Source organism: Charadrius vociferus, unplaced genomic scaffold, assembly GCF_000708025.1.
Source record: "Charadrius vociferus isolate BGI_N301 unplaced genomic scaffold, ASM70802v2 scaffold190, whole genome shotgun sequence".
Lineage (NCBI taxonomy): Eukaryota > Metazoa > Chordata > Aves > Charadriiformes > Charadriidae > Charadrius > Charadrius vociferus.
The window spans coordinates 817,740-843,708 of record NW_009646608.1 but is presented as its reverse complement, the minus strand read 5'-3'; the positions used below and the strand labels follow the sequence as shown (position 1 = coordinate 843,708).

The following is a 25,969-nucleotide window of genomic DNA, read 5'->3' as shown; positions in this document are numbered from 1 at the left end:
AGCCGGGGGCAGAGGGTGATCCGCACGGCCTGCAGGGACGGGGCTGGGGGCCTGGCGGGACCCGGCGCGGGTGCGGAGGGGGGCTGCGAGCGGGACCGGCCGTGAAGAAAAGAGAAATAACGGGGGGAGAGGGGTGGGGAGGGAGGTGAGGGCGGTGAGGGCCGCAGGCGCGTCCCAGACCTCCCGTCAGCCGCCCCGGGCCGTGCATGGCCCCTCCTGAGCAACGGCGTGTGGAGAAACCGACCGGTGCCAAATGAGGGAGTACCAGAGGTACTCCCGAAAAGCAGAATCGTTCAGAAACAAACGAGACGTTGAGGAAAGAGGAAAAGGAACGGAGAGGTTGGTTGTTACAGGATTGGACTGCGAACAGTTTACAGACAGCGATAAAAGGTTAAAGGATAATGCAAGTTTCACGCTTCCATTTTTTCAAAGATCTTTTTAAGTTTCTGCAGAGTGGTGGTTCATAGCATGAACTAAATCCTGTATGTAGCTGTTAAGTGTTCTTACAGTGGGGCCAGGCTCTTGTCCTGAAGCAACTGTAACTCTGCATCAGCAGTTATTTCTGTTAAGTAATTAAATGTGATTGCCTGTATTATATCTGGCCCTCTCAGCCACGGGACTGCTGCCAGCCTCTGTGATCTCTACAATTGTTGTTGGTTTTACATACTGTGGTGCTGTTATGTGCATCATAGATCATCATGTGACCTTTGGGTGATATTTCAGGGTTGGTGTTTTTGTTGTTAAATAGGAGAATTTATTTGGTGCAAGAAACTGACTGGCAAATAATTAACATAATACCCAATTTAAATCGACTAAATTATTTGCTTACCTAAAAGAAAAGATTGAGAATTTTAACTCACTTTTTTTTTTTTTTTTTCTTCTGAACTGTAATTGATACAGATGTTGTCACTTCTGGTTTAGGTGCCTGTTGCAATAGAAGGTGGTGCAGTATATTTCTGGTATCTAGGATGTCAGGACTAACGATCGTTACTGCTCCCTGATGTATTACATTTGGTTATGAATTCCTTCAGGATGTTATAGGCATATACCAGAAAAAAAGTCTTACCTCTCTTGCCATGCCTAACTTCCCCTCTTCTGGACTTAAACCTAAATTGTGCCGTACATGAGTATCAGAGTACGTCTCTCTAATTATTGTATGTAACTCAGAGGTGAAGTGAACATTTGTTTTCATTCCCGACTCTGCACAATGTGCTGAGCAAACTTCATGCGTGTGAGAGACTGCCTGCGTAAATCACATCTACGGATACTTGTAACAGTGTGCTGTGCCTGCTTAGAAGTTATTCTGATCTAGATGTATAGGTTAGGTAAGGATAGCTTAATATGGGCAGATTACATAAATCTTCAAGTGACATTTCACTTTTAATGGTCTTCTGAATTATTAATAAATATTAGCTTTCTTGTATGCATTCTGCCATCATCCATTATATGCCTTCAGTGTGAGATACAGCCGTGTTACTGTATGCAGAATTGTGCCAACTGGATTCACTCTTCTAGTGATCACAGTTAATAGACAGATTGTCCTGTGTCAGCTTCTAAGAAATACGTGAAAATAACCTGACTTGTCAAGATCTATATACATTTATTATGTATAATTGGCCTGAACTACGGAATTTCAGCAGTTCAATGGTTATAATATTATAAAGGCTAAATAGACATTGAGAGAAAATACAGTAGAGATCCCCCCTGCCCGAAAGTTTATTGGGTAATCTTTGAAATATCTAAAGCAATTCAACTCATTATTTTTGAGGTATGTTTTAAGAGGCCATCTGTGATGGGTTGGTTGTGGTATTTTGATGGCATATTCCTAAGGGATGGAGTCTCTTTAGAGAAAATTAGCAACAATGGTTAATAGCTTAGATTCAAGAACATCTTCTCTTTGCAGTAGCATTGCTTTTCTCTATGTGTACCCTTATCTGTATTCTTTTATGTCAAGATGTAGCAAAAGAGCCTGCCATAAATGGATAGTGTTGAATAGAGAGATCTGTGGAAGCAGTGTAACAGAAGTACCTGTAATTCTACACCCTTTGAAAATTCCATGAAAAGATTTTCTATGACAGATGTATAGTCTCTTTTTTCATATGGAAGTAGAGAAAAATGGACTGTTACCTGCACTCTTTAAATTTCATCCTTTTCATAACGAAAGTGGATCTTTTTCAGTCATTTGGATAGCATTTGCACTGAACTTTGACATCAGTGGATGTGAAAGGATTCTGTCACAAATTTTAGAGATTGTACCACAGAATTGTACCATAGTAGTCATAATTTTGTTCGTCAGAAAAAGAGATATGTATACCTTTGAGGATACACAACTCTAATTTCCTGACATCTGAAAGTATTTTTGAGAAACCAGTACAGCAACTGGAAGTTTAAACCTTTAAACTCTGAATTATATTTTAGATGGCAAATTGTTATCGGATGATGTTACACATTATGTTGTCCCTGACTGCAAGGTTGTTCAAGATTACCTTGAGATTCTCGAGTTTCCGGAGTTGAAAGGGATTATTTTCATGCAAACAGCATGTCAAGCTGTGCAACATCAAAAAGGACGAAGGTACTTACCCTATAATAACTTTTTTTTAATTTAGATTGAAGTAAAGATGCTAACTTTGTAAAATGTATATTTAAGTACACTAACCCAAAGTCAGCAAATATACTGTGATTAATTTGTTTTTAGGTCTTTCAAGTGTCTTAGTGTAATTTTACAGAAGAGAAAGAACTGCGATCCTTTGCGATCTGTGGACATCAATGCCTCTCATAGTTTTCACTTGATAGGAGCGATGTTACATATGTAGCATCATTAACTCATCAGATGGCTTGTGGCAGGAATTAAGGAGATGTTGCAGTAACAATGTATCATGTGCCACAACTAGACTATGGACACGCTTTTGATTTGCTGTATTAAAGACTGAGCACTTGTCTTTGGGGAACAATTAATACTATTATATGGTACTTACCTCACTAGACATTAACCTATGTATTGCCATAGCACATAAGAGTGCCATTTGCTATCGAGGTCTTCCTATATTTCTAAAGCACAAATGCCTTTGAAGAAATAGCTCTTGTCCCAGAAGTGACAAAATAAGTTCCTGAACACTTACGGTGTTTTGTGGGGCTCATTGGAAAACAAGTATATTTAAAAATCAGAACTATTCATAATGGAAATTAGAAAAGCTCGCTTACAGATGATGTTTTAGGTTTTATCATCAATGGTGTAATTTAATGAATGCATTTCTTTGTGCACGACAGTACTTTTCCTTGAGTTTTTCAGCTGTATTTTCATCTGGAAGTAAAATAGCATTATCAAAAGAAAGTTCAAGACCATCTCTTTTTCGTATTCCAGACAGTACAACAAGTTACGAAATCTAGTAAAGGATGCCCGACATGACTGTATTGTGTTTGCTAATGAATTCCACCAGCATTCTTATTTGCCAAGACAGAAGGGAGAATCCATGGAGAAATGGCAGACCAGGTTTGTTTTGACTTACGTGGTACTGTGGTGGACAACATTGTGACATTGTGTTTAGGAATATTAGCATGCATTGGGTGCATAAGAGCTTAGCTCTCGAGGAGTTCACAGTAACTGAAAGTCTAGATTGTCATTTTGTGATTAAGAAAGTATGAACATTGTTTTCTTAGGAAAATAGACAAAAATACTTAATCAAATGCAAATATGCTAAAAAAAACCCCAGATCACTTTAAAGTTACACAGCCATTTTAAAGAATGCTTTAGCATAATAACTAGATCAAGCACACCTTATTGGACTGTTAGATGTAGCGTTTGATAGCCTGCAAACACCATGGCACTGGACTCTCGGCAGTTCCAACTTGCTTTTGACAAACTTCCACTCAGAGGAAAAATATGTGATGTTCCAGCTAGGGCACAAGTGGATATATTGGGGAGGAAACATTTTATTTTCCTCTGTTCTCCCGGCGCTTATGTATGGCATATAAAAAAAATGGCAGATGTAAGGTTTATGTAGCTTGAAGTATATATCTCAAAAGTATGCATGTTAAACCAAAATCTGGTTTCTACAAAGCCTGCAAATGTCTTGCAAGTAGCAAATGAGATATGCCAGAAATCTTATTTCAAACTTTGCTTTTCTAGGAGTATTTACAATGCAGCAGTCTGGTATTTTAATCACTGCTTGGGTCAGATGCCAGTTGTTATGGTAACAGAAGATGAAGATGCTATCAAGCAGTACGGAAATGAAACAGAAGGAGTGTTTGTGATTTCCTTCAAGGTAACATGCCAGAAAAATCAAAGAATGTTTCCTTTATGCTGCATCAGAATGATGAAGCAAGTACATTAAAGCCCAATGTATAGTGCAAATCATTTCAGAGTTTACATTTAAGAAACCTATGATGCTAACTCATGTCTTCATTTATCAAAGAAAGCAAAGATGTCAGTCATGGGAATGTCATAAAAAATGGTGGTGGTGAGCAAACCAGAGAACTGAAAAGAAAAACATCAGCTCTAAAGATAGAGGTCATCCTTCTTTGGAGCCCTTTTCATTGTTTTCCTTGTTTTTAAAGAATTTGGCACTGGTGAACAGTGATCAGTTACCTCAGTCAGCTGTCTAAACCTATAGGGCAAGCAGTCCACAAATAGCTTAGCCTAAGTATCCATCAGCATTTTTTTGCCAATTTCCTTTAGCCTTGACTACTTAGGATACAGTGATGCATGAGAAGATAATTAATTCTTCATTTAGTTGTTGATCTCTGATACCGCTTGTATTCAGCGGGATATGTGGATGGGATGTTTATGTTTAGCTGTGAAAGGATGTTGAGTAAAACCAGGACCAAACAGATATACCTTGAAGCTATATAAAAATGACAGCGCTTGTTTTTTTTTAATTGTTACGAGGCAATGGAAAATGGCCTAAATGTAGCATACAAAATCATATAAAAAGTGTACACCATAATAGTGGTTTGCAAGTTTGATTTTTCTGCTATTGCACTTTACAAGAACTATGTAGCCTGGATGGGGTATATTGGTAGTAAAAGTTCATGGATCTCTAGTCTAGGACATTATCGTAACAGTCATGCCTCCTTTGTTGTATTTAGCAAAAGAGTTAGGTTGAATCTGGAACAGGTCTGTAAAGCAGACACATCATTAACACTTGGAAGTGCTGTTTGAGTATAGCATATGAGACAGCTCTTGTCCATTATGGGCTTTCCAACTGCATTATTAAAAGAACAGAGACGTCTCAATGCTTTCATGTTTGTTTATCTGTGTGCATACAGAATTACTTGGATAACTTTTGGCCTGACTTAAAGGCTGCCCATGAACTCTTTGACTCTATACTTCAAGCTCGGCGTGAACGGGAGATAGAAAGCCAGGAAAACAATGGAAAAGAATATCCTGAACACTTACCTGTGGAAATATTGGAGGCTGGGATCAAATCTGGAAGATACATACAGGTAATTTGCTACCGAGAGAGCATACACAGAACAATGCTGTCTTGTGCTTGGTCCCTTGAGTTGCCTGCATAAGACTGATTAGATAAAGAAATATTGCTATAGTGGGAAGAGGGAAAGAAAACAAAAAAGCAAGAGTAAGATGATGGAAGGGATTAGGAGTCTCAAAATATTTCCCCTACTTCATCTTGCGAACATGTAGGAGTTTTTTCTCTTGGAGAAGGAAAAACAAGAATTTGTTATCGAGGATCTTAAATTTGCTATGGATTTTTCTTCAGGTTGATATGTGATATACCTGTAAATTGAGAAACTGGGTGTAATGTGAAGCAGCTGTATCTCATTCTCAATATAAATAAGGGTGTACAAGGGCAGCATTTCTTACTTCGATTGCACAGAGGTCACTCAGGAGAAACTGGGTGTAATGTGAAGCAGCTATATCTCATTCCCAATATAAATAAGGCTGTACAAGGGCAGCATTTCTTACTTCGTTTGCACAGAGGTCACTCACTCAGTAAAATTAATTTACGGTTTTATGGCTGTTCAGGGCCTTAATATGGATTGTTGGTGAACAAGTGTCCTTCTCTTAAAAATAATTTAAAGAATTAGAGGTAGTAATTTTTCCTTTCTTGACAATTTCAGCAGCAAGGTGAGAATAGAATATGAACAGAAAGACTGAGGTTTTTCATTCTCGTAGGAATAACTCCAGGTTCGGTATTAAGGCAGGCAGCAAAGGTACACTGCCTGTGCTTTGAATAAAAGGACCTTTACCAGCTTACAATTAAATTGAGCATTTAAAAGAACTTACTGTTCTTTTCCAGAAGTGAGTTCTGCATTGTACATTCTCCTCCTATAGAGAGAACAGATATGTTCAAAATAACCTACATATCAATAAAAATGACTAATTTATCTAAAAATAATTGTAAACCCCCAAATTTTATACTTCAAAGTTGGATATTTAGCAGTATGACGCATTCTGTTTATCAGCTTGTTATTTTCTTTTAGGGTACACTGAATGTCAATAAGCATAGAGCACAACTGGAAGCTTTTGTTCGACTTCAGGGATTTGGCAGCAAAGAAACAGGTGAAAAGATGATGAGGGGATTTACTCAATGCCTTTTTGACACTGTGCTTTTTACATGAAGCCATGTAGCCCTATGTATGTACTAGTTCAGTTATTTAATGAGATGAAAGCCAAGATACTCCAATGCTTGGGTTATTTTCATGGGCCGGAAAGGAGGGTGAAGATTAACTTGGAGGGTGGGCCTCATGAGAAAACAATAGGCTTATGTCCTCCTTCTTCTTTCTTAGTACCTTGGGCCATGGTTTGGACTGTTGTGGTGTCCCTAGGCCTTTTCTGAAGTTGAATACTGATGCAAATTATCTCTGTGTTTTGTTCTAACTTCAGATGACCGCTCATTTGACTGAAGTAACTGTTTGCATAGGTGTTGACAGGATTAGGAAGCTGGTCATTGTGAACATAATAGGAAAAATGCCTTTTGGATCAGATTGGATCACCAGTATTGTCTTTCTGGTGTGAGTTAGTATTAAATACCTTTGAAGGAACAGCGCATTATCCTTGCGCAGATATATTGTCCCAGCTTTCACTAATAAATACTTTGAATGTTCCTGTGACAGACCCTGCAGTCAAACCACAATTCAATATACTAATCCTTTTTTTAAAACTTGTTTAATTCTGGACCCTGCCCAGAATCCTGTGGCAGTGGTTTCCACAATTTGACTGTGTTGTGTGTTTTTAAAGCTGCTGCATAAGAACAATGAACTCATCCTAGTCTATGCTGCTTTTTATCCAAGAAATTACTTACAGAATTGCTTAATATCTCCTTTAAAAAAACGAGGGAAAGGTTTTAATTTTCTTGCAGTATTAATTACTTGCCAATAGTCTGTTTTGGAAGAAATCATATTGCAAATGTCATTTTCTGTTATTTTGGCAGAATGCTTCTAGGAGTGTCAGGATTTGCATTTTTTAGCAGTTTATAGTTCTATTTCTTCGTATTTTAAATTTAGAACTTCAAAGTGACATCCTTATTTATGGGGCCAGAGCTCGAAATCGTGCAATCCATGGTGATGTGGTAGCTGTTGAGTTACTACCTTTGCATGAATGGAAAGGAAGGACCGTTGCCCTTTGTGAAAATGAGACGGAGGATAAAGCACCTGCAGATACCACTGGTGAACCTATGCCCACAGGTAAAGTTGATAGCGTGATACAATGTTTTGTTAAGATAACCTCACTTCCTTGGTCCAAGCTGTGTTCTGCTCTTTATTATGTAGTTCCTTCCCTTGATTTCTGTGATTGTCACATTTTTGCACCATTGTAAATTTGATGTGATATCCCAAGTTAAAGCATTCTAGCGTATCCCAACAAGAAGTCCACTAGATTCTTTCTATATGTGAACCCCTCTTTTTTTTCTCTTCAATTTCCTTCACAGAAATAGCTGAATTATGGTAGTTATCTTCCTAAAATACTGAGTTTGGAATACATTACTCCCCATTCTTCACAGCTCTACAAGAGACAAACAGTCATTCTAACACAGACCAATTTACCAGAATGTGCACTGAAGTCCCCCACTATCACTGTGGATTATACAGAAAGATAACAGCACCCTTTTAATTCCTTGATGACAAATAATGTTCAAGAGGAAAATTTTTTTTGTTAGGTGAAGAAGTAGCCAGCTGCCACTACAATGGGACACACCTGTGTACCATGAGTCTTACTTGAAAATATTACTCTGCGGGTATAGCTACATCTTAAAGGTTTGCTGAGGTCAGAGTTAAAAGTTTTAGGAGGTTAATTCTCTTCCTGCAAGAAAATGCTGTTTGATTTTGATCTTTGCTATTTAAAATTTTCTGTATTTTTTTTACTAGAATTGGCCACGTTTCAGTGGTAGTGGGAATCTCTCTGAATAATTTATGTACTGTATCAGTTGAAATCTATACAATGAGTTAGTCTCCACATAAATAAAAGCTCATTAAAGTCTGGCTGTGCCAGCAATAATTTATAATAAACTTGTTATGTTGTCTGCATACCATATGTTGTTAGCAATTGTAATACAGATTTGTGGACACATTAGTTCATATTACAAAACAATGAATCTTCTGTACCCCCCACATATTTGCTTTTATGTTCCTGTTTAACTCTTTAATATACAGCCAACAATGTTCCTTATTAAAAGGTAAAGTTGTTGGAATCATTCAGAAGAACTGGAGGGATTATGTGGTCACGTTCCCCTCTAAAGAAGAGACCCAGTCCCAGGGCAGAAATGCTCAGAAAATCCTTGTTACACCTTGGGACTATCGAATTCCCAAAATCCGGATCAGTACCCAGCAAGCTGAAGCATTACAGGTAATTTGACAGAAGTGTTTCTCTATTCTGTCTTCCTAGAAAATTGTGCGGGTGTTGTATGCTCTAATGATGTTTTCCTGGGCAAAAACACGGGTAAAAACTATGAATAAAGTTAAGTCTGTGAGAGTAGTTCAATTTTTGCCTTGAAGGAATGTGTTCAATTCCTGTCCAAACCGCATCAGCTTCGGGTAATAAAGCTTATTTGAGTTCTGAATTTGGGCCGCAGTTCAGGTACCCTGACCATTTATATGCTACTTCCTTTGTTTTTTTCTGATAAAGGTCATATTAGGAGTATAAATTGTAATAGCCCTTGTGGCTTTGTTGGATCTCTGACTGTATATAACTTTGCAAGTAGTAAGAGTTTTTCAACCAGTTGATAATGAATTATAATGATTAGCTTGCTTCTGCTGTAGAAGGAAGAAACATGGGTTTGTTCATTCCGAGCTGCTTTTACCTTGTAACGTTAAGTACTTCTTCATAGCCAAGAAGTAAACTCCAAGTGTGTCTTTTCTGGTATAAGAATATTTGTGTACATCTTGGGTTTTATTTAATTTTTTTATACTTTAAGACAGAGATTCTCCATATTATGACCCCAAGTGGGTCTTTGATCAGGAAAGAAATTTAATTCTCAGTATTTGTAAGTTTCTTATTGTGGGTTTCTTTCTGCTTTCTATAAAGTTTTAGAGTTGCCAGTCTCTTTGGAAGACATTGTTTGCCCCTGAAGGAGTATGTATATTGATTGCTTGTCAGGAGCAGATTGGTGTTCTAACAGAATTGTCTTGCTGCAGGAGTATAGAGTCGTCGTGCGTATTGATTCTTGGGAGTCAACTTCTGTATACCCAAATGGACACTTCGTGAGAGTTCTAGGAAGAATTGGAGATCTTGAGGGGGAAATTGCAGCTATTTTGGTGGAGAACAGCATTTGTGTTGCCCCTTTCTCCGAAATCCAGGTTAGTCTTTGTGATTAGGTACATTCTTTTCTGTTGATTTCCAGGGTCTTGTTTCTTAAAGAGGGGGGCCCTGTTACAGCCGAATGCCTCGGTTGCCAACAGGTTTTTGAAAGCTGAAAACTATTTATAGGTTATTTTTCTGGAATTACTTTTGAATCGGTGGTTCTAGAGATGCTCCAAATTTTCAAGTCAAGAGTGATTTTAAGACTATGAGGAAAAGATTACAAAATTAATTCTAATTTGAGGTAGACTTTTAAGATATTACTGTCTTTAATATGTGTTTATGGTCCTGATCCTAAAGGCCCAGACCTACTGAAATCATTGTCTTAAATCCTTTTGTCTTCAACCAGGGGAGGAGTCAGCTCTCATACATAAGTATTTTGATTATACCTACAATTAACTGAAAGAAAAGGAATGTAAAAACCCGATATACGGTGGTGGTCTTTGCCAGAGCTGCAGTATCACCACAGTAATATTAGTTGTTGATAACACGTGTAGCATTCCTTTCAATTTTGTTTCATACTTTCTGTGAAGTAAATGTAATAGACTGACTTGGAAAATGCAAGGAAAGAACAGTTTGTCTAGGATGAAAAAGTACACAAAACAATTAATGGAGTAGAAAAGGAAAAGCTAAATCTAATTCGTTGGCTTCTTTTTGTAGAGAAGATATAATTGTATGTTCATCCATAATGTTTTTGTGCAGATGAGTGAAATGCCTGTGAGTTCTTCAAAGAATCCATGGAAAGTGAGTCCAGAGGAGGAAAATAGACGTCTTGACTTGAGAGATACACACTTAATATTCAGCATTGACCCAAAAGGCTGCGAAGATGTGGATGACGCGCTCTCTGTTAGAACTCTGCCTAATGGGAATCTAGAATTAGGTGTCCATATTGCAGATGTCACCCATTTTGTGGCAGCTAATTCTTACACTGACGTTGAGGCCAGAGCAAGGTAAATTATTTTCTAAAAATTAGAAAATTTATGGAACTTAGAAGTTTGTGATACTACCTTAAAGAAACATTGAGGAACATTGGAAGGAAGGAAACATTCTTTCTTCTTTCTTTTTTCATGTCATGGAAACAGCTTATTAAAACCAATATATAACTAATGGTATTACACTTTTATTTGGATAAAATAGGCCTGCTGGGGAAGAAACTGCTTTCTGACCTACTGCTTCACCCTTTTACTATGAAACTGCTCTTTTCCACACAGTTATAATTTAAGTTTCTCATTCCCTAATCACTAGTGTTTGCTTTATAGTCTAACATTTGTGATTTGAAGTATTTACAAACCACTTGTTTGCATTCCAAGGGAGATGAATCTTCACACAGAATGTAGAACTCTCACAAAATTGAATTAAGTCTCACATGAATTTAATTCCAGAGGTATTTGGCAGTCTTACATTTTCATATTCAATCTTGTGTTGTAATATGCCAAATATTTCGTTCTTCTTTTTCTATTATTGCCACTGTTTTGAACTTAAAGTGCTGAATCACTTTATGAATTGTATTCTTTGTAGATGCAAAGAAATGTAAACTGTATAGCCAGCAGAGATGTTTGATATAGCCGTTAAATGACCTCCTCTTAGTCGAGCATATTTTGTACAGCCGTAGCTCTGGCCTTAATGGCAGTTGAAGAGACTGAGGAAGGCAAAATTAGGCTTGTACTATACAAATACTTATTGAAATAATTTGACTTTGGTATTGCATGTGTGGGTTCTGTAAGAATAACCTTTTAAAATCACACTGTGTGTCTTCTTTTGTGGAGTTATGCTTATACTGCAAACTGCTTGGGAGACACACACCAATGGGTCCTTGTGAGAAGAATAGTAAATGTATTTTTTTCCGCAGGGCAACAACTTATTATTTAGCAGATCGTCGTTACGACATGCTGCCCTCCATCTTGAGTGCTGACATATGCTCCCTTCTTAGTGGAGTTGACAGGTGAGATTTTGTGTAGTAAATGCTTACGCACTTGCTCTTTTAATTATGTGCCCCTCTTTGTAAGCAAAGTAGTGGAGAGTCAGAAAAAGCTGAAATACAGTATTATTTGTATAATAATGTATAATGTTTACCCATACCCTTAGCAATTTGCTTTAAACAGCAACCTAAGGTGAAGGCATCTTTGTTCTTCACTTCTCTTTTCACATGGGTTTCAGTCTGGGGTGCATGCACTCATGTGGATGGTCACATTTTGTGCTATTGTCCTACTCCTCAAACATGCCGGTACCCATTTCACTACAGTTTACAGGGCTGGTCGGCTGGCTGGCGTGAGGATATGGAGGGTGCAGGTACGGTCATTGTGGATGCATCTGACTAATAAAATAAACATGAATAAAAGTAACTATTGCAGTGTAGCTGTGCTTTCAAATAGATGTGGCCTTATATCTTAGGCGTACTCTTGCCTCAACAGATGGATTGAAGAGACTGCTGACATAGTTGGTCCTCATTTATTAAGTTGTGATACACAAGACTGAAAGGCAAGTGCATTAATTAGTGGCATTGCTGAGCACTGGTTTGTTTTATGAAGAAAAAGATGTTTCCAGTAAAAAAAAAAAAAAACAGAATAAAACCTGTAAATTTGTTAACGGTTGTATGTGCTTGAAGTGATAGTTTAAGTCAACCGGAACTGTTTATAGAATTGTGATCTTATCTTTCAGGTATGCTGTAAGCGTCTTGTGGGAACTAGAAAAAGAGTCATATGAAGTGCTGAGAGTCTGCTACAACAAAACCATCATTCGATCTGCATACAAGCTAGTTTACGAAGCAGCACAAGGATTATTAGATGGAGACTCAAGTGTTGTTGGCGATATCTTGGAACTGAAAGACTTGGATGAAAGCACTAGACAGAAGAAGCTGGATGAACTAGTTTGGGCAATATCAAAACTCACCGATATAGCACGACATGTTAGAGCGAAGCGGGACAGCCGTGGTGCTCTGGAACTAGAAGGGATAGAAATCAGAGTGCAACTGGATGATAAAAATAATATCCATGATCTCATCCCCAAGCAGCCACTGGAGGTGCATGAGACTGTAGCAGAATGTATGATTCTTGCCAACCACTGGGTGGCAAAAAAGATTGCAGAAGATTTTCCTCATCAAGCTTTGTTGCGTCAACACCCTCCACCACGACAAGAATTTTTTACTGAACTCCGAGAATGTGCCAGTGCCAAAGGTTTCTCAATAGACACACGGTATCTCTTATTACTTGTCTTCAACACTTTAATTAAAGTTAAGCAATTAACTCTTTGGCTATGTTATCATCACAAAGCATTACATTACTTGGTATCAATGTTAATAAATGCTGTATAGCAATTATTAAAAAAAATTAATTACCATAACCTTTCTGTAAGCAGGGGCAGATGTTCTAAACAAGAGAAGCTGCCTGCATTCTGCTGGCTGGACTGAAAATGGCAGTATCTGAATAGTTTCTGACATCCAAAAAGAATTTGTTCAGTCGGTATGAGTGGTTAAGCTCTGTAATAGCCTTGCTTGCGCCATATTGCTGGTAATAAGTAGTGTAAGAGACTACTTGTTTAAATCCAGCTAATTCTGTGCAATATAGTCATTTTAAAAAGCTCAAAATAATTCAGAATTACTTTGTCAAGATACTGAGAAGGCTGTGAGTTTCATCACATTGGGAGGCATCGTTTCTCTACATCACGCAGTGTGAAGGGCATCAGTAGTGCCTCCTTTTGTTTGGGTGTCCCCTTTGTGGTCTCCTGTACGGACCAGGTTTCGCACCAGCTTGCTGTCTGTTTTGTACCGCACAGAAGTGAGTTTTGCTCCAGTCCTTCTTGGGTCACCTGGTAGTAGAAGACAGGCCTGTTGGGGAAAACTTTTTTTTTTTCCTAAACATTTTTCTGGAGCAGAGCTGTTATTAAACTTTGCTGAAAGTTTTAATATCATTCTACGTGTCATTCATATTTTTATATTAATAATGATTAATAAATTTTTACGTGCTTTGGTATGCTCTTTTAACTATAGGCTATTGTGATCAGGGATAGTATAATTTTCTTCAGAATTAACACTTTTTTGACAGGTCTAACAAAGCATTGGCTGAGTCTCTGGATAAAGCAAATGACCCATCAGATCCAATTGTAAATAAACTGTTGCGATCGATGGCCACTCACGCAATGTCTAACGCGCTGTACTTCTCGACTGGCTCTTGTCCTGAGGAAGAGTTTCATCATTATGGTACCGTGTCACTTTTGGTGTTTATGCTATTCCTGTTAGTACTTTGGAACTGTTGGGGGGGAGGCAGTTGATTGCTTTGATTGCTTACCACTACTTCCTTTTTTATTTGTAGGACTTGCCTTAGATAAGTACACTCACTTCACTTCTCCAATTAGAAGATACGCTGATATTGTTGTCCACAGACTTTTGATGGCAGTGGCTCTGAAGGAAAATAAAGGAGATGTTAAAGATTATGTATTCAGTAATAAGGACCTTCAGGAACTGTGCAGACACATTAATAACAGAAACCGGGTAAGATGGTCATGGTGCGTGTCTCTGTATGTTTGTATGCTGCCCAGTGAAATGGGATACCAGTCCTGGCTGCAGCTTTTGGGTGCTCTACTGACATAGTATCACTTCATTTTTATTTATAATACTTTGGGGCTTTTTTACTTAAATATCAGTTTTCTTCTGAGAGTGGTAGTAAAAGTGACTTTATATTTCAGCTGCATTACATGTAAGATTTCCTTTTAGATGTCATTTTTCTAGGGGACAGGTAATGGAAAAAGAAACTATGAAAATCAAAGTCAAACAAGCTCATTGAAATATTTATTTAGCTTGTTTTGTCTTCTTTTTGTGGGGGCGCTTGCAGGCAGCCCAGCGTGCTCAGAAACAGTCTACTGAACTCTTCCAGTGCATGTACTTCAAAGACAAAACCCCAGAAACAGATGAGCGCTGCATAGCAGATGGTGTTATTTACTCAGTTCGAACAAATGGTGTGCTTGTTTTTGTACCAAGGTGAGTTGATTAAAGCTTGGTCTGATCTTAAAAACAAGACATAAGTGTTACTAGAATGCTGTAGGGATGGCTCTGGTCTTTGAGAAGGGAAGCGTTTGTAGCGTGGCCTGGTGTTGGTCAATTACTGCACTTAAGCTTTTTCTTGTAAATCATAAGCAGTGCTTGTCTATGCATTGACTCTGAAAAGGAGTTCCTATGAGGAGATGACAGAGACTATGCTGCACAGCATGTATTTATTTCAAAACATGAAAAGGACATTTTTTCCCAAGCAGCTGCAAGGGCAGAAAAATGACTGGAATATTCCCTTCTCCCCTTTTTTGTAAAGAAAAAAAAAGAACAAAACAAACCAAACCAAACAAACCCCACAACAAAAAAAACCCAATAGGAAGTGATTTTCCAAATCACAAAGCCATGCATTCCTCAGCGCTCTTTTCCATCACTACAGACCATAGTTTATGCAGGCTACGAGCACCTTTTGCACACCTTTTCCTCGTAGGCAGCAGGGAAGCACAGAAGAAATGTTTACATGGTGCTGTTTATGGCAATTAGGCTCTTAAAAGTGCCTGTATCTCAGTTTACTCTCTGATTTCTGCTAGTAGAAAGCAACACTTTGCATGAAGCTAACATTACAGTTTAATTTATGAGCTTCAAATCTGTATTTTAAAGTATACTAAATGTGTTCTGCTTGTGGTATAAATTGACTAGTGAATGATGGAGGAAGGCAGCAGTCACCATAAAACTGGAGAGCACCACCTCTCCTAAGACTTGCCCAGCTCTTCAAGCAGGGTGGAAGAGAACTACCTTTCCTCTCCCTTTCCTGGCTCTGGGCATTCTGGATTAAAGATCTTCATGTTTGTGCATTACTGGTAGCAACACCATCTATCCGGCCAGCTAACAGGTAGAAGAAATGTAGGGACAAAACCTGTCCTTTAAAACAAAACCCAAAAACCAGTCTCTAGGGATGTTAGGTAAAGCAAACTGTTACATGAACACACTGGACTTCCATGAATACAGCCAGGGGCTACTTGATCCTGGCCACAGACTGAGCTTGGATATAAACCAGCTCAATGCAGGCCTGTCGTCTCCAGCATTCCAGATGGCTTGCCTGGATGCGTGGCTGAAGAGCCGGAACCTACCCAACCACAAAAGGCTTCCTTCCAGAGAACCCAGTGCAAATATGCTGCTGGTCTTTAAGTAACTTAAATTTTAATGGAGAACTGTTTCCTCCCTGTGCTGTCTGGAATAACCTGTAACACTGCTCTTCCATTATTGGGCCATTCCAGGCTCCACCCAACACCCAAGATAATGGATCACTGACTATATTTTACTTTTGCTTCACTGCTTTCAAAACACTTCAGTCACTGTCTTCTTGCTGTTTTCTTATACTCCAGGGGTTTCTTTGGCAATGCACATCCATGTCCCCAAAGCAGGATGATCAGGCTAATGTTTGCGCCTTGATGTTGCTTTTATATAACCCTAGCTGGCCGCCTGCTGGTTTCAAGATTAAGAGAACTGGGTGAAAATTGTTAGAACAGTTTCTGTCTGCTCATCTGCTTTTTTGTAGATACGGAATCAAAGGTGCTGCATACATGAAAAACAAAGAAGGCTTAGTCATCTCTTGTCAAGGTGAGAGGAGCTGTGAGTGGAAGCCTGGATCACTTCATCGCTTTCAGGATAAAATTACTTCCACTACAACCACTGGAGAATCGGTCACATTACGCCTTTTCGATCATATTACAGTGAGTATTTAATCTAAAGGAAGTAAAAGGAAACAGCACCATCAGAAATAAAATAACTTTTATATTGTTTTTAAGGTCAAAATCCTTGTGCAGACTTCCCGCTGCCATGCTGACACCATCAAGCTTGAAATAATCAGGAATGCACCGTACCAGACTTCGGACACAGAGGTTTCACAGAAGAATTTTCATGTGGTGAAGTCCGACTTAGTAAAAGAAGTCAGTCAGTCTGCAGAAGCAGCCCAGCGTGCCCAAGAAAAAGCAAGTGTTGAAGTAATTGATGAAGACTATCAGGAGTACTGCCAGACCAAGGGAGCAAGCTTGTACCAGCTGCTGGAGGAGATCAGGGATTTGGCTCTATTAGATGTTTCAGCTGGCATTGGAACTTGAACTATAAGCTAGCAACATCTGCTTGTTGATGGTCTGCTCCTATTTACTTTATGGGGTGGTTTTTTTAAAAAGCAGTCTATTTAAATATTCCAGAGTCCTTTTAATAAGAAACTAAATGTTTATTTTAAATAAGAATTATTTTTATCTGATTATGAACATGTATGAGTTTTGAAAGATTTTATACATGATAAATCTCATCTTCCAGACAAGAGTGTGGTGAATTCTTTGAACTGTTGTTACTTTCCAGTGTTGTTCATAAATTCTTAAAACTTAAGTATTTCTCCCAGCTGTTAGCTATCTTCCACTACAGCTTGGCAAGTTAAACTCACAGCTACAACGATATAAAAATCAAACTCCACACTAATCTAGAGTACAGAACTCTGTTTATTGACATCCCCTAGCTGCTCATCTGGTGTAAGTTCATGTCAGCAAGTGTTATTTTATTTCATTTCATCTGCCCTAAGTGCTGCTCTTGTCTTCATTGTTTCTAGAAATTCACTTTCTCTTATGAACAAGTCCACCCTGTGTGATTAGGGGGCAGGCTCAGGGCTTTACCAGTATGGTGATTCTGGTTCGTTCCACAAAAAAGAAAAAGCTATTGCACAAGGAGGAGGAACAAGACTATAAGATGATGAAACAGAGCCCCAAGGCAGAACAAAATCAGCCAAAGGAAAATAATTTGGTCAAAGGCAAAGCCTCTTCCTCTAAAACATTTACCTGCCTGCAAAGAGGTATCTGACCTCGCAGGAGGGATGGAGAAGTTTAGAGGATGTGTAGTTGTAACAGCCTCATACAAGAAGTTCAGGTTTGATTCTGAAATTTAATAGCTTCTATTTTATAAGAAAAAGATACAGGTACTTGATAAGCAAGTTAAAAAATCCAGGGCACCTGTTCAGACATAACACTACCCACTATTATATATACCCTCTATTAAAAAAAACAACCGAACAATATAACTTTAATAGAAACTTCACCTGTCAATATCCCAGTTATTTCGTTTACAGCTGATGTCAAACTGAAGTTCAAAGTAGGTCAAAAACCTCATTAACATTTCCTAAAAAATATTGGGGGAGCTGGAAAAGATGCTTCAAATACAGATGAAGAACTTTGTTCTGTTTTCCCATGTAGGGAGTTGCTCATCTGCAGTTTCAAGAGAAGAGTTCTGTTCAACTATACAAATGTCATGGTGAAGGCTTCCATGAAGTTTTTGGAGTGGAGAGAGCCAGCAATGTTTCAATATAATTATAGTACATAAAACATTGGGGTCTTTTGGTCAAGAAAGTCATTCAAAGTATGGGAACAGTTACTGCTTTTCACTGGCACATTCCAGTTCTGTATCTCCATCTTCAGCTTCTGTAACAGCAACCTTTGTTGTGGTAACTTGAGTGTCTTTGGTAAGGTCAGCAGGATCCTGAGCAACTGGGGTATTAAACTCCTCTTCTGAGTAAACAGTAGAGAGCTCTGTTAAAAAATAAAACAAAAAATAAAAATCACAAAGCAGTTTCCTACCAGGAGAACATGCTATTACTATGTGTTTAACTGCAGTTTCTATCACCAGAATCACAGTCCGCAGGAAAGCCAACTCCAGAGACAGCAGCAGGTTGAGTTTCTTTTCAGAGCTATCACAACTTGACATGCGAACTAGGGAGAGTACTTCTGACTTAGCTTTAGAGCAGTCTAACTGGAGGAACACAGTTTAAATTTGAGTTACACATCTTGCTACTTACTAGAAAAGTAACTGACTCAGAAGCTCAGTTGTAGGAGCTTCTCAGGCTACTAGCCTTAACAGTAACATGTAAGTTAGGGAGTTGATTACCCTTGTGTTGTGACTGGCTGTTACACTGCATCTTTGCTTGCCTACGTTCCAAGGCCAACTGCCTGTTTTTCCTGATTCGCTGCTGTTGCTCTTCTGTGAGAGTTGTACCAGACAGAGAACCGAGTTCTGCATTTTCAGAGCAGGAACGTACATCTTCACTGGCTGTATCCAGTCCGTTGCTTTCTCCTCCACCATCTGGTTAAAAACGAGGGGATGGGAGGGGGAAGAGGGGCAGAAATCAACACTGTGAAGCCAGAGAGATCTGCCAAGTATCTGTCGAGAACATTTTTAAAGCTTTTCTATGATCTACATTTTGAAGTTGTATTGACAGCTGAAAATAATTCTGTAATTTGGTTTTAATGGGCAATTTGCTGCCTAGGTCCACATACTTCAGTGTATGCAACAAATACTTATCAGGCATCCCAAACACAACAATAATAAATGCCTGAATTAGAGAGGCATAGCTCTGTGTGCTAAGTCAGCAATCATGAGCTGTGCTGAAGGTTAAAAAGAGACGGTAAATTCAGGCAATCCTTACTGAAAGGCTAGATAATTTTCTTCCCACCCCTACTAATACGAAAGTGTCCTTTGGGAAGTGCAAGACTAGTTACGGGACTCAGACAGGAGTTCAAACATAGACATTGGATAGTCAGTTTTGAATTCAGTGTGCTACTATTATGGAATATTTACTCATCTGACAACATTAACACATGCAAAAATGGAGGCAGTCCAACTCCATTAGACAAACTTCACCCACCAACACAGCAGCAGAGCACTCTTTCAAGAGTGCCCAAGGCCAAGTGTGCTTGTGCCTCTGCACCATTTTAAGCCTGCGAATAGAGAAGTTAGCTGACAACAAGGTTTTGGCTTTTAATACAGTACCCTAGCTGCAGTTTTTATTTCAAAACTCTAAGATACCTACTCAAGTTTTTCAACTGAAGGCTGACTAGTTGTAGCAGTACACTTGTTAACACAGTTCAAGAACAAATCAGCACTGCATTTAAATACAAATGTATGGAACCATCGCACAGAAAAATCTGATAACTCTACAGACCCTGTCGGCAGGAACCATTTGCTTTACTCTTTGTGGCTGCTAACGGCTGCATTCAATTTCTGGCAAATGCAGCCAACAGTGAAGACAGCCACATGCCACCAACTGCCCAAAGGCCTTCCCCACAGGTGAGGGCAGGTAGTACCCCTGGTTAACTCATCCACCAGAACACCTTTCCCAAGCACGGGCTTGTCACGAGGCTGAGGGTCAAGTGAAGACAAACTGGACAACAAGTGGATAATTGTTTCAAGAGAGACCCGCAGTGAAAGCGTGCACACCTGCGAAGGAGCTTAGGAATAACTATGAAATTCTCTCATTTCTGCTAATAAAGTTTGAAAGAAACTACCAGGTGAACTCTGCTCCCTCTTTTTACAAAAAAAAATGTTTATTTCTAGTCTATCTAAAAACCTCATCTGCTTGGAAGAGATTCTTGAATTACCTACTTGTTAAATGGCTGGATTTTCACATTATCAGAAATACTCCATAGTAGCTATATGCCAATACTGACACAGAGACATAACTGCCCACAAGCATTTATAAGTACTTTCCCCTATAAAGAATGCTACACCCTGACTGCACTCTAACAACTTGTAGTACAAACTGTAACAAGTGTTTTGATTTCTGCACTAGTAAGATCCGAGAGCTCTTCAGTCTGCACACTCAGAGTCAAATACAAACCAGTATGTTCCCTTTATAATTGCAGTTTTGAGGGTTTTCTTGGAAGAGTGTTGCTAACCATGTGGGTAATAGTACCCATTTTCCACTTCCTTTCAGCGTATCACACTTTTTTTTAAATTTATGTATGTACATGTAGCATTTTAGTCACAGTACCAGTTCAGTTTTGTAATCCTAAAGCTCACAGAAGCTTGGTTTTAAAATAGAAGACCACTCAACAATTTCTTTTACATTAGAAAAGTGTATCATGATCATTAACTCCTGGTCAGTAGGAGATGAAGTAAAGTAACTTTAAGCATTGAACTACTGCACAAACAGCACAACGAGCATACCTTCATTACTCGCAAAGTCTTCATGTAAAATAGGAAGATCAAGTCTAATCCGCTTTAGGCAGGTCTGCAAATGAGAAATTCAAATACATCTTTTATGCAACACTGATATGTTTTTAATACTACTCCCAATTTCTCTTTACAGTTTATTACTTTGAAAAAAATATTCTTTCACTACGTGTCTGTTTGACCCACAACTTTTAATGCTGTGGATCATGTTCCTAGTCCTCCATCTGTCACCTAGCCAGATGAAGCAGCATTCTTCATAACTCTTCTTTTCCAGGTCCAAACATTAAAAAACAAACAAAACCCAAAAAAACAACCAGTTCCAGCACTCTTAAGCAAATTACTTTGGTTAAAGTTGTCCCAGAAAAGTCAAAGCCAATTCTCTGAAGTACTAAGTCAAATAGAGAAAGGTTATATCTAAATGTAAACTTAAATACTGGAAATAGTTGGGGTTTTGTTTTGTTTTTTTTTAAGGGAGAAATTAATTTAAATAACATTATACTCCTTAGCAATATGCACAACTTAGGTTTAGGAGAGCAATTATGCAACAAATACAACTTATTTCTTACACTATTCAGCACAGCACAAAGAGAAACTGAATAGAGCAATATGTACCTGAACTTCCTTTTTGTTTCCCAAAGACTCGACTCTGTCAATAAAATCCTCAAACTGCAATTTTGGAAATAGTCTATGAGCCCAGTGTTCCATATGTCGTATGAGTGTCTTCAGGTCCTCTGCCTAAAACATAAAACAAGACATCCAGCTAATAAAAGTTGACTAACTGCAGAGGGAAACAGGACAGTAACATTTATGAAAACATTAAGCATCTGCAGCTTGGAAGTCTCTTGGAAATTTAATTAATATGAACATGTGGGCAACCTTTCCTCCCACAATAAAGTCAATTGCTGTAAGTGCAATTTCAAGTTATGAGAAGAACAGTGATCCAAGTTCAGGAAGAGCATGAGTATATACTGTAAAACATTGGACAGGCTTCTGAGAAGTTGCCCTTAAGCAACCTAGATCTGAACCCAGACAGAAAAAAAAAAAACCAAACCAAAACCACAAAAACATCCATAGTGTCACAGCCAGCACCTATTTTGATGTTTAGAACACACAGAAAAATGTACATCTAAATAACTTTACCTTGTAAAGATTTGTGCTCAGATCAGCAGTATTGCCTAGTTTCTTTGTGCCCCCAGTTGTAAAGAGAAAATTTATACCATGAATGTTCACTGTAAGCCAGAGATGCACAGGCATCCTTGGAAATATGCCAATAGTCTAACAATATTTAAAGAAAAATGAGCTTCGTATGTTTAAGTGTACCCGCGAAAATGAGACAGTTTGTAGAGAAAATACTGCTTTCTATTTGCTTAAGTGGTATGTCACACTTTTTTCAATATTAAGGACTTTGGGATAGAAGTGTCACAAAATCAGGAAGATTTTCACTAACAGAAGAAACTGATCATGAAATGAGATGGTAAAGGTATTCCAGATGCAGCAGGCAGTCTTATAAGCCAGTTCCAATTAAAAAAAAAACCAAAAAAAAACCCCCACCAACCCCCCCAACCAAACAAACACCAAAAAAACAAACAAAAACCCCAAACAACCCCAAAACAAACAAAACAACAAACAAACAAAAACCCCAAACAACCCCAAAACAAACAAAACAACAAGCAAACAAAAACCAAACCAAACCCAAACATTTCAAACAAAAAAACCAAAACAAAACCAAACATTCTATGGACAATACAAAGCCACAGACATGATATTCTAGTTTTGAAGTAGAGGAAAACAGTTTTAAGATCAAAACATGGATTTTGTTAAAACAGTCATGTGTGTTTGGGTTTTTGTTTGCTTTTTTTTCTTTCCCCCTCCCAAATTTGCAACTACAAGCTCTATTGGGGTACATTCAACTACTGTTAGAAAGCTGGCTACCCAGAGCACAGTACCAATTTTCCCCATGTCAGATGGGCAGCAATCTATCAAGTCTAGATTAACTTCCCAGGAAACAAAACAAAAGCTCACTATGTCTTACCTCGTGTCCCTTACCCTTGAACTTTACGTTGTCAAACACGTGTCTTAGGGCTGGAAGTCCTCTTTCTGAAATTAACCTGGTAGTAGGAAATGGGTGAAGTTATTTGAAACCGGTACTTTTTCTAATTAAAAACAAACAACAAAACAACCCACATATGACACAAACAACCTCCCACTCCTTTAAATAGCCCAAATCTACAGAGCTATATGTGAAAGATGTACAGAATTAGAAGTTGTTAAAAAAACACACAAAATAGGATAAAGGTCTAAGACCAAAGACTTATTTGGAAAATTAACCATGCATATATTCCTAGTCCAAGGAGCTTTTTTGTTTTGGTTACATGGGAAATCAGTTCTTGTATCTGTATTGACCAAATAAAACTAGTTAGATGCGTGACCAGAGCATCCACCCGTGGTATCACTAACTTCACCAGTATCTTTAAAACAGAAGAAACTGAAAGCTCAGATTCTTTCCCTTGCTCGTAAAGAACATACACCAGTTTTAGTGATAACAGCAAAGAAAATATTAAAATCCTTTACCTTTATACAGAGTTTATCTGACTTGTACATAAGTCAGGTATAAATGTACTTCAACTAGTACCTTACAGTCACCATTATATCGGAGTTTTATTTTGAAGCAAACTTTTTTTTATTAAAGAAATCTACAGTGCTATGTTTGAAGCAAAATGAAGAAAAAAAAATCAAGCTGGAAAAGTCCTATGTATGAATAATAAATATCTCTTAAATTATTAGTCATGTACTAAGTCTCAAGGAGACTTCAAGAAAGTGAGACTAACAGTAGCATTACAAGATGGGCCAAGAATAAAAAGGTTGAGATACAGCATGCAAGCAGCCCTTTCATCTCCAAAACCCTTGATCTTTGACTTGGCTGTGACTAACTAGGGACAGTAGCTTTAACCATTCCCCCACAGCCATATACCAAATTAATCACAGAAAGAAATATTCTGTAAAAAATTACCTCTGGGCATCTAGTTTAGGCATTGGTCTTTTAACTGCTTTCCGTGGAGCTACAGCAGAATCCTTTGTTTGTGACTGCTGGTTTCCATCTGGTTCTAATAAAAACAATAACATATTTCAAGTATATAAACCAAATTATATCAACTAGAATTACATCATGTAAATCTTAAGTTTCTACCCCATCAAAAAGGCAACAGTCACAAGTACTCCATTGCAGGTACAGTACTCCAAAAAATGTCTGCATATTTCACCTCGCTTCTCCCACAAGACAGATTGAAAATAAAACCATCTTTTCAAAATATACTGAGGAATTGACTTTTCTAGCAAAGTAGGTTCCTTGAAAGGGAAATTTCCTAATTTTAGAACTTCTATATTGTATTTGTGACGAGAAACATATTAAGAGTAGATAGTGCTTCTAAAAGTTAAGAAACTCAAATTATCAATAAACATAATTTGACAGGTGTCCCAAAAATTCCACTGACAGAGCTGAAAGACAGACCTAAACCACCAGCATCGCCTTCAAAAAACAGAGAAAGAGGTGATGTGTGACCACAATCAATGTGTCTTTTAAGAACCAAAGTCCATATACTTTTTGATTAGGGCCAGTATATATTATTTAACTGCAACAAACAAGGCACCAGTGCCCATCTCATCTCAGAGCTAGCAATCAGTTATCATACTGATTTCTTGGTTTACTTCTTGTAACTGAACATCAGCAATTCAGAAGCTGTCCTCTTCATCTATCAGGGAACTAAATCTATCCAAAATCCTATTTCCTAGTGAACAGACAGCAGGGATCAAGAAAAACAGATGTTTAACGCTACAGGCAAATATGACTAGAAGTAAACAATAGTTAAAATCTTTATACTTTCTATTAGCTTGTTTAGTAGATCTTTTCAAATACAAATAATTAAGTTTCACTGTCCTGAAGTGTCTTGGATTTTTCCTAGGTCACATGCTCTACAAAATCTACCAAAACCTCCCTGGAATACTACATTCAATAATCTCACCTTTTCTGAAATACAAGGCATAAAGGATAATTATAGCTCACCGTTGTATAATTACCTTCACCAACATTTTGTCAGAAGAGCTTGAATTTTATGAAGATTCATTTGTGTGCACATTTTCATGGAATCTACAAAAATCAATTTTTCCCACAAGCTTGGAAGCATAGAAGCGATAACAATTTAAATTTATGATTTGCTTTCCTGTCTATGCAAGACTGTTGTTGTGCAGTAAACTCAAGGCAGTGAAGTACAACACCAATAATATTGATCTCCCAGTATTTCATTGCCTATACTGCAAAACGGGATATTTAAGGTGTTCACCTCCATTAGCTTGAGCCCATTCAACATCATCTCTTCCCGGAGAGGCAGGAGGTGGAAGGGGTGGGAACGTTTCATCTTCTGTATTCTCGTAATCAGGAAGATCGAACAAGTTGTTCTCTAAAGGATCTATCATTGCCACCGATAAAACTTTTTTTCCTTCCTGCAGGACATACCAGAAGCATTTAAAGAGAAGCAGCTCAACATCAGTTATACACAGTATGTCTACAGCTTTTCCAGAAAAAACTTGCCACCCAGAAAACACAAATTAATTAACAGATATCGTATAGATGGATGACACAACCCCACCTCACTAGGCTGAATAAAATATGGGTTTGACATGTTTCAACTCATCCAAGTTACCCGGGAGTGGCAGGTACGGGTCAGAGGAATAAAACAGAAGAGGCGGAATTCCAACCAAAGCACTTATCAAGACAGCTGTTTTCCACTCACATCCTTGATTATCAAAGACTACAGGGATGGGGTGGGAGGGTGATAATTCCTCCGATTTACAGCTTACCCACTTTGAAACGCGGTCTGGAGGAGGATTCCCCTTTTCCGGCTCCTTTAGCGAAGCTAATTCCAGAGACTTTAGCACATCAGCACAACCGGGTTTAGGATGACCCGCTCTCACCGCGGCTGCCTTCCCAAGCCTTCAGGAACAGCTCTTTTTCAAGGGAAAGTTGTTTCCCAGGCAGTTTTAGTGACACTCCAGGCAGCTCCGTCTACACCGGCGAGCTCCCCACCCCGGGCTGCGAACCTCTCACGGAGGCGGCGGCTGAGGGAGTGCAGAGCGGACGCTGAAGGAGGTCGCCCGGGTCTCCCTCCCCAGGGAGGGCGCCACGGAGGCCGCGCTCCCCTCACACCGCCAGAGCAGCCCTGAGGCGTGCAGGCACTGAGGGGGGG

At 38.6% G+C, this 25,969-nt stretch overlaps 2 protein-coding genes across 2 annotated transcripts; one reads left to right on the top strand and one right to left on the bottom strand.

Annotated features, from left to right (window-relative positions):
- The first annotated feature begins 2,423 nt into the window (after positions 1-2,423).
- On the top strand, positions 2,424-16,849 carry DIS3L (DIS3 like exosome 3'-5' exoribonuclease). Its single transcript, XM_009887370.1, has 16 exons — positions 2,424-2,572; positions 3,362-3,490; positions 4,127-4,262; positions 5,266-5,442; positions 6,442-6,520; positions 7,465-7,644; positions 8,631-8,800; positions 9,589-9,750; positions 10,454-10,701; positions 11,601-11,693; positions 12,410-12,943; positions 13,792-13,946; positions 14,059-14,237; positions 14,578-14,723; positions 16,288-16,462; positions 16,538-16,849. Exons 1-16 carry the CDS (start codon positions 2,529-2,531, stop codon positions 16,847-16,849), a joined length of 2,919 nt encoding a protein of 972 aa, XP_009885672.1. The 5' UTR covers positions 2,424-2,528.
- A 1,303-nt stretch (positions 16,850-18,152) lies between these two features.
- TIPIN (TIMELESS interacting protein) lies at positions 18,153-25,199 on the bottom strand. The gene is made up of 7 exons (XM_009886811.1): positions 25,067-25,199; positions 23,740-23,833; positions 22,762-22,837; positions 21,342-21,464; positions 20,724-20,787; positions 18,666-18,860; positions 18,153-18,310 (listed from the first exon to the last, which is right to left on the bottom strand). The coding sequence occupies exons 1-7, from the start codon at positions 25,197-25,199 to the stop codon at positions 18,153-18,155; spliced, it is 843 nt and encodes a 280-aa protein (XP_009885113.1).
- Between the last annotated feature and the right edge of the window lie 770 nt (positions 25,200-25,969).

Coding starts and splice junctions, on each gene's coding strand:
- TIPIN (XM_009886811.1), bottom strand. CDS start 25,199: ATGATAGATCCTTTAGAGAACAACTTGTTCGATCTTCCTGATTACGAG. Junction 21,465..22,761: donor TCAAGGGTAAGGGACACGAG/GTAAGACATAGT, acceptor TTTATGTTTTAG/GCAGAGGACCTGAAGACACT. Junction 20,788..21,341: donor GAAACAAAAAGGAAGTTCAG/GTACATATTGCT, acceptor TCTCATTTGCAG/ACCTGCCTAAAGCGGATTAG.
- DIS3L (XM_009887370.1), top strand. CDS start 2,529: ATGCAAACAGCATGTCAAGCTGTGCAACATCAAAAAGGACGAAG. Junction 5,443..6,441: donor AATCTGGAAGATACATACAG/GTAATTTGCTAC, acceptor ATTTTCTTTTAG/GGTACACTGAATGTCAATAA. Junction 11,694..12,409: donor CTTCTTAGTGGAGTTGACAG/GTGAGATTTTGT, acceptor CTTATCTTTCAG/GTATGCTGTAAGCGTCTTGT.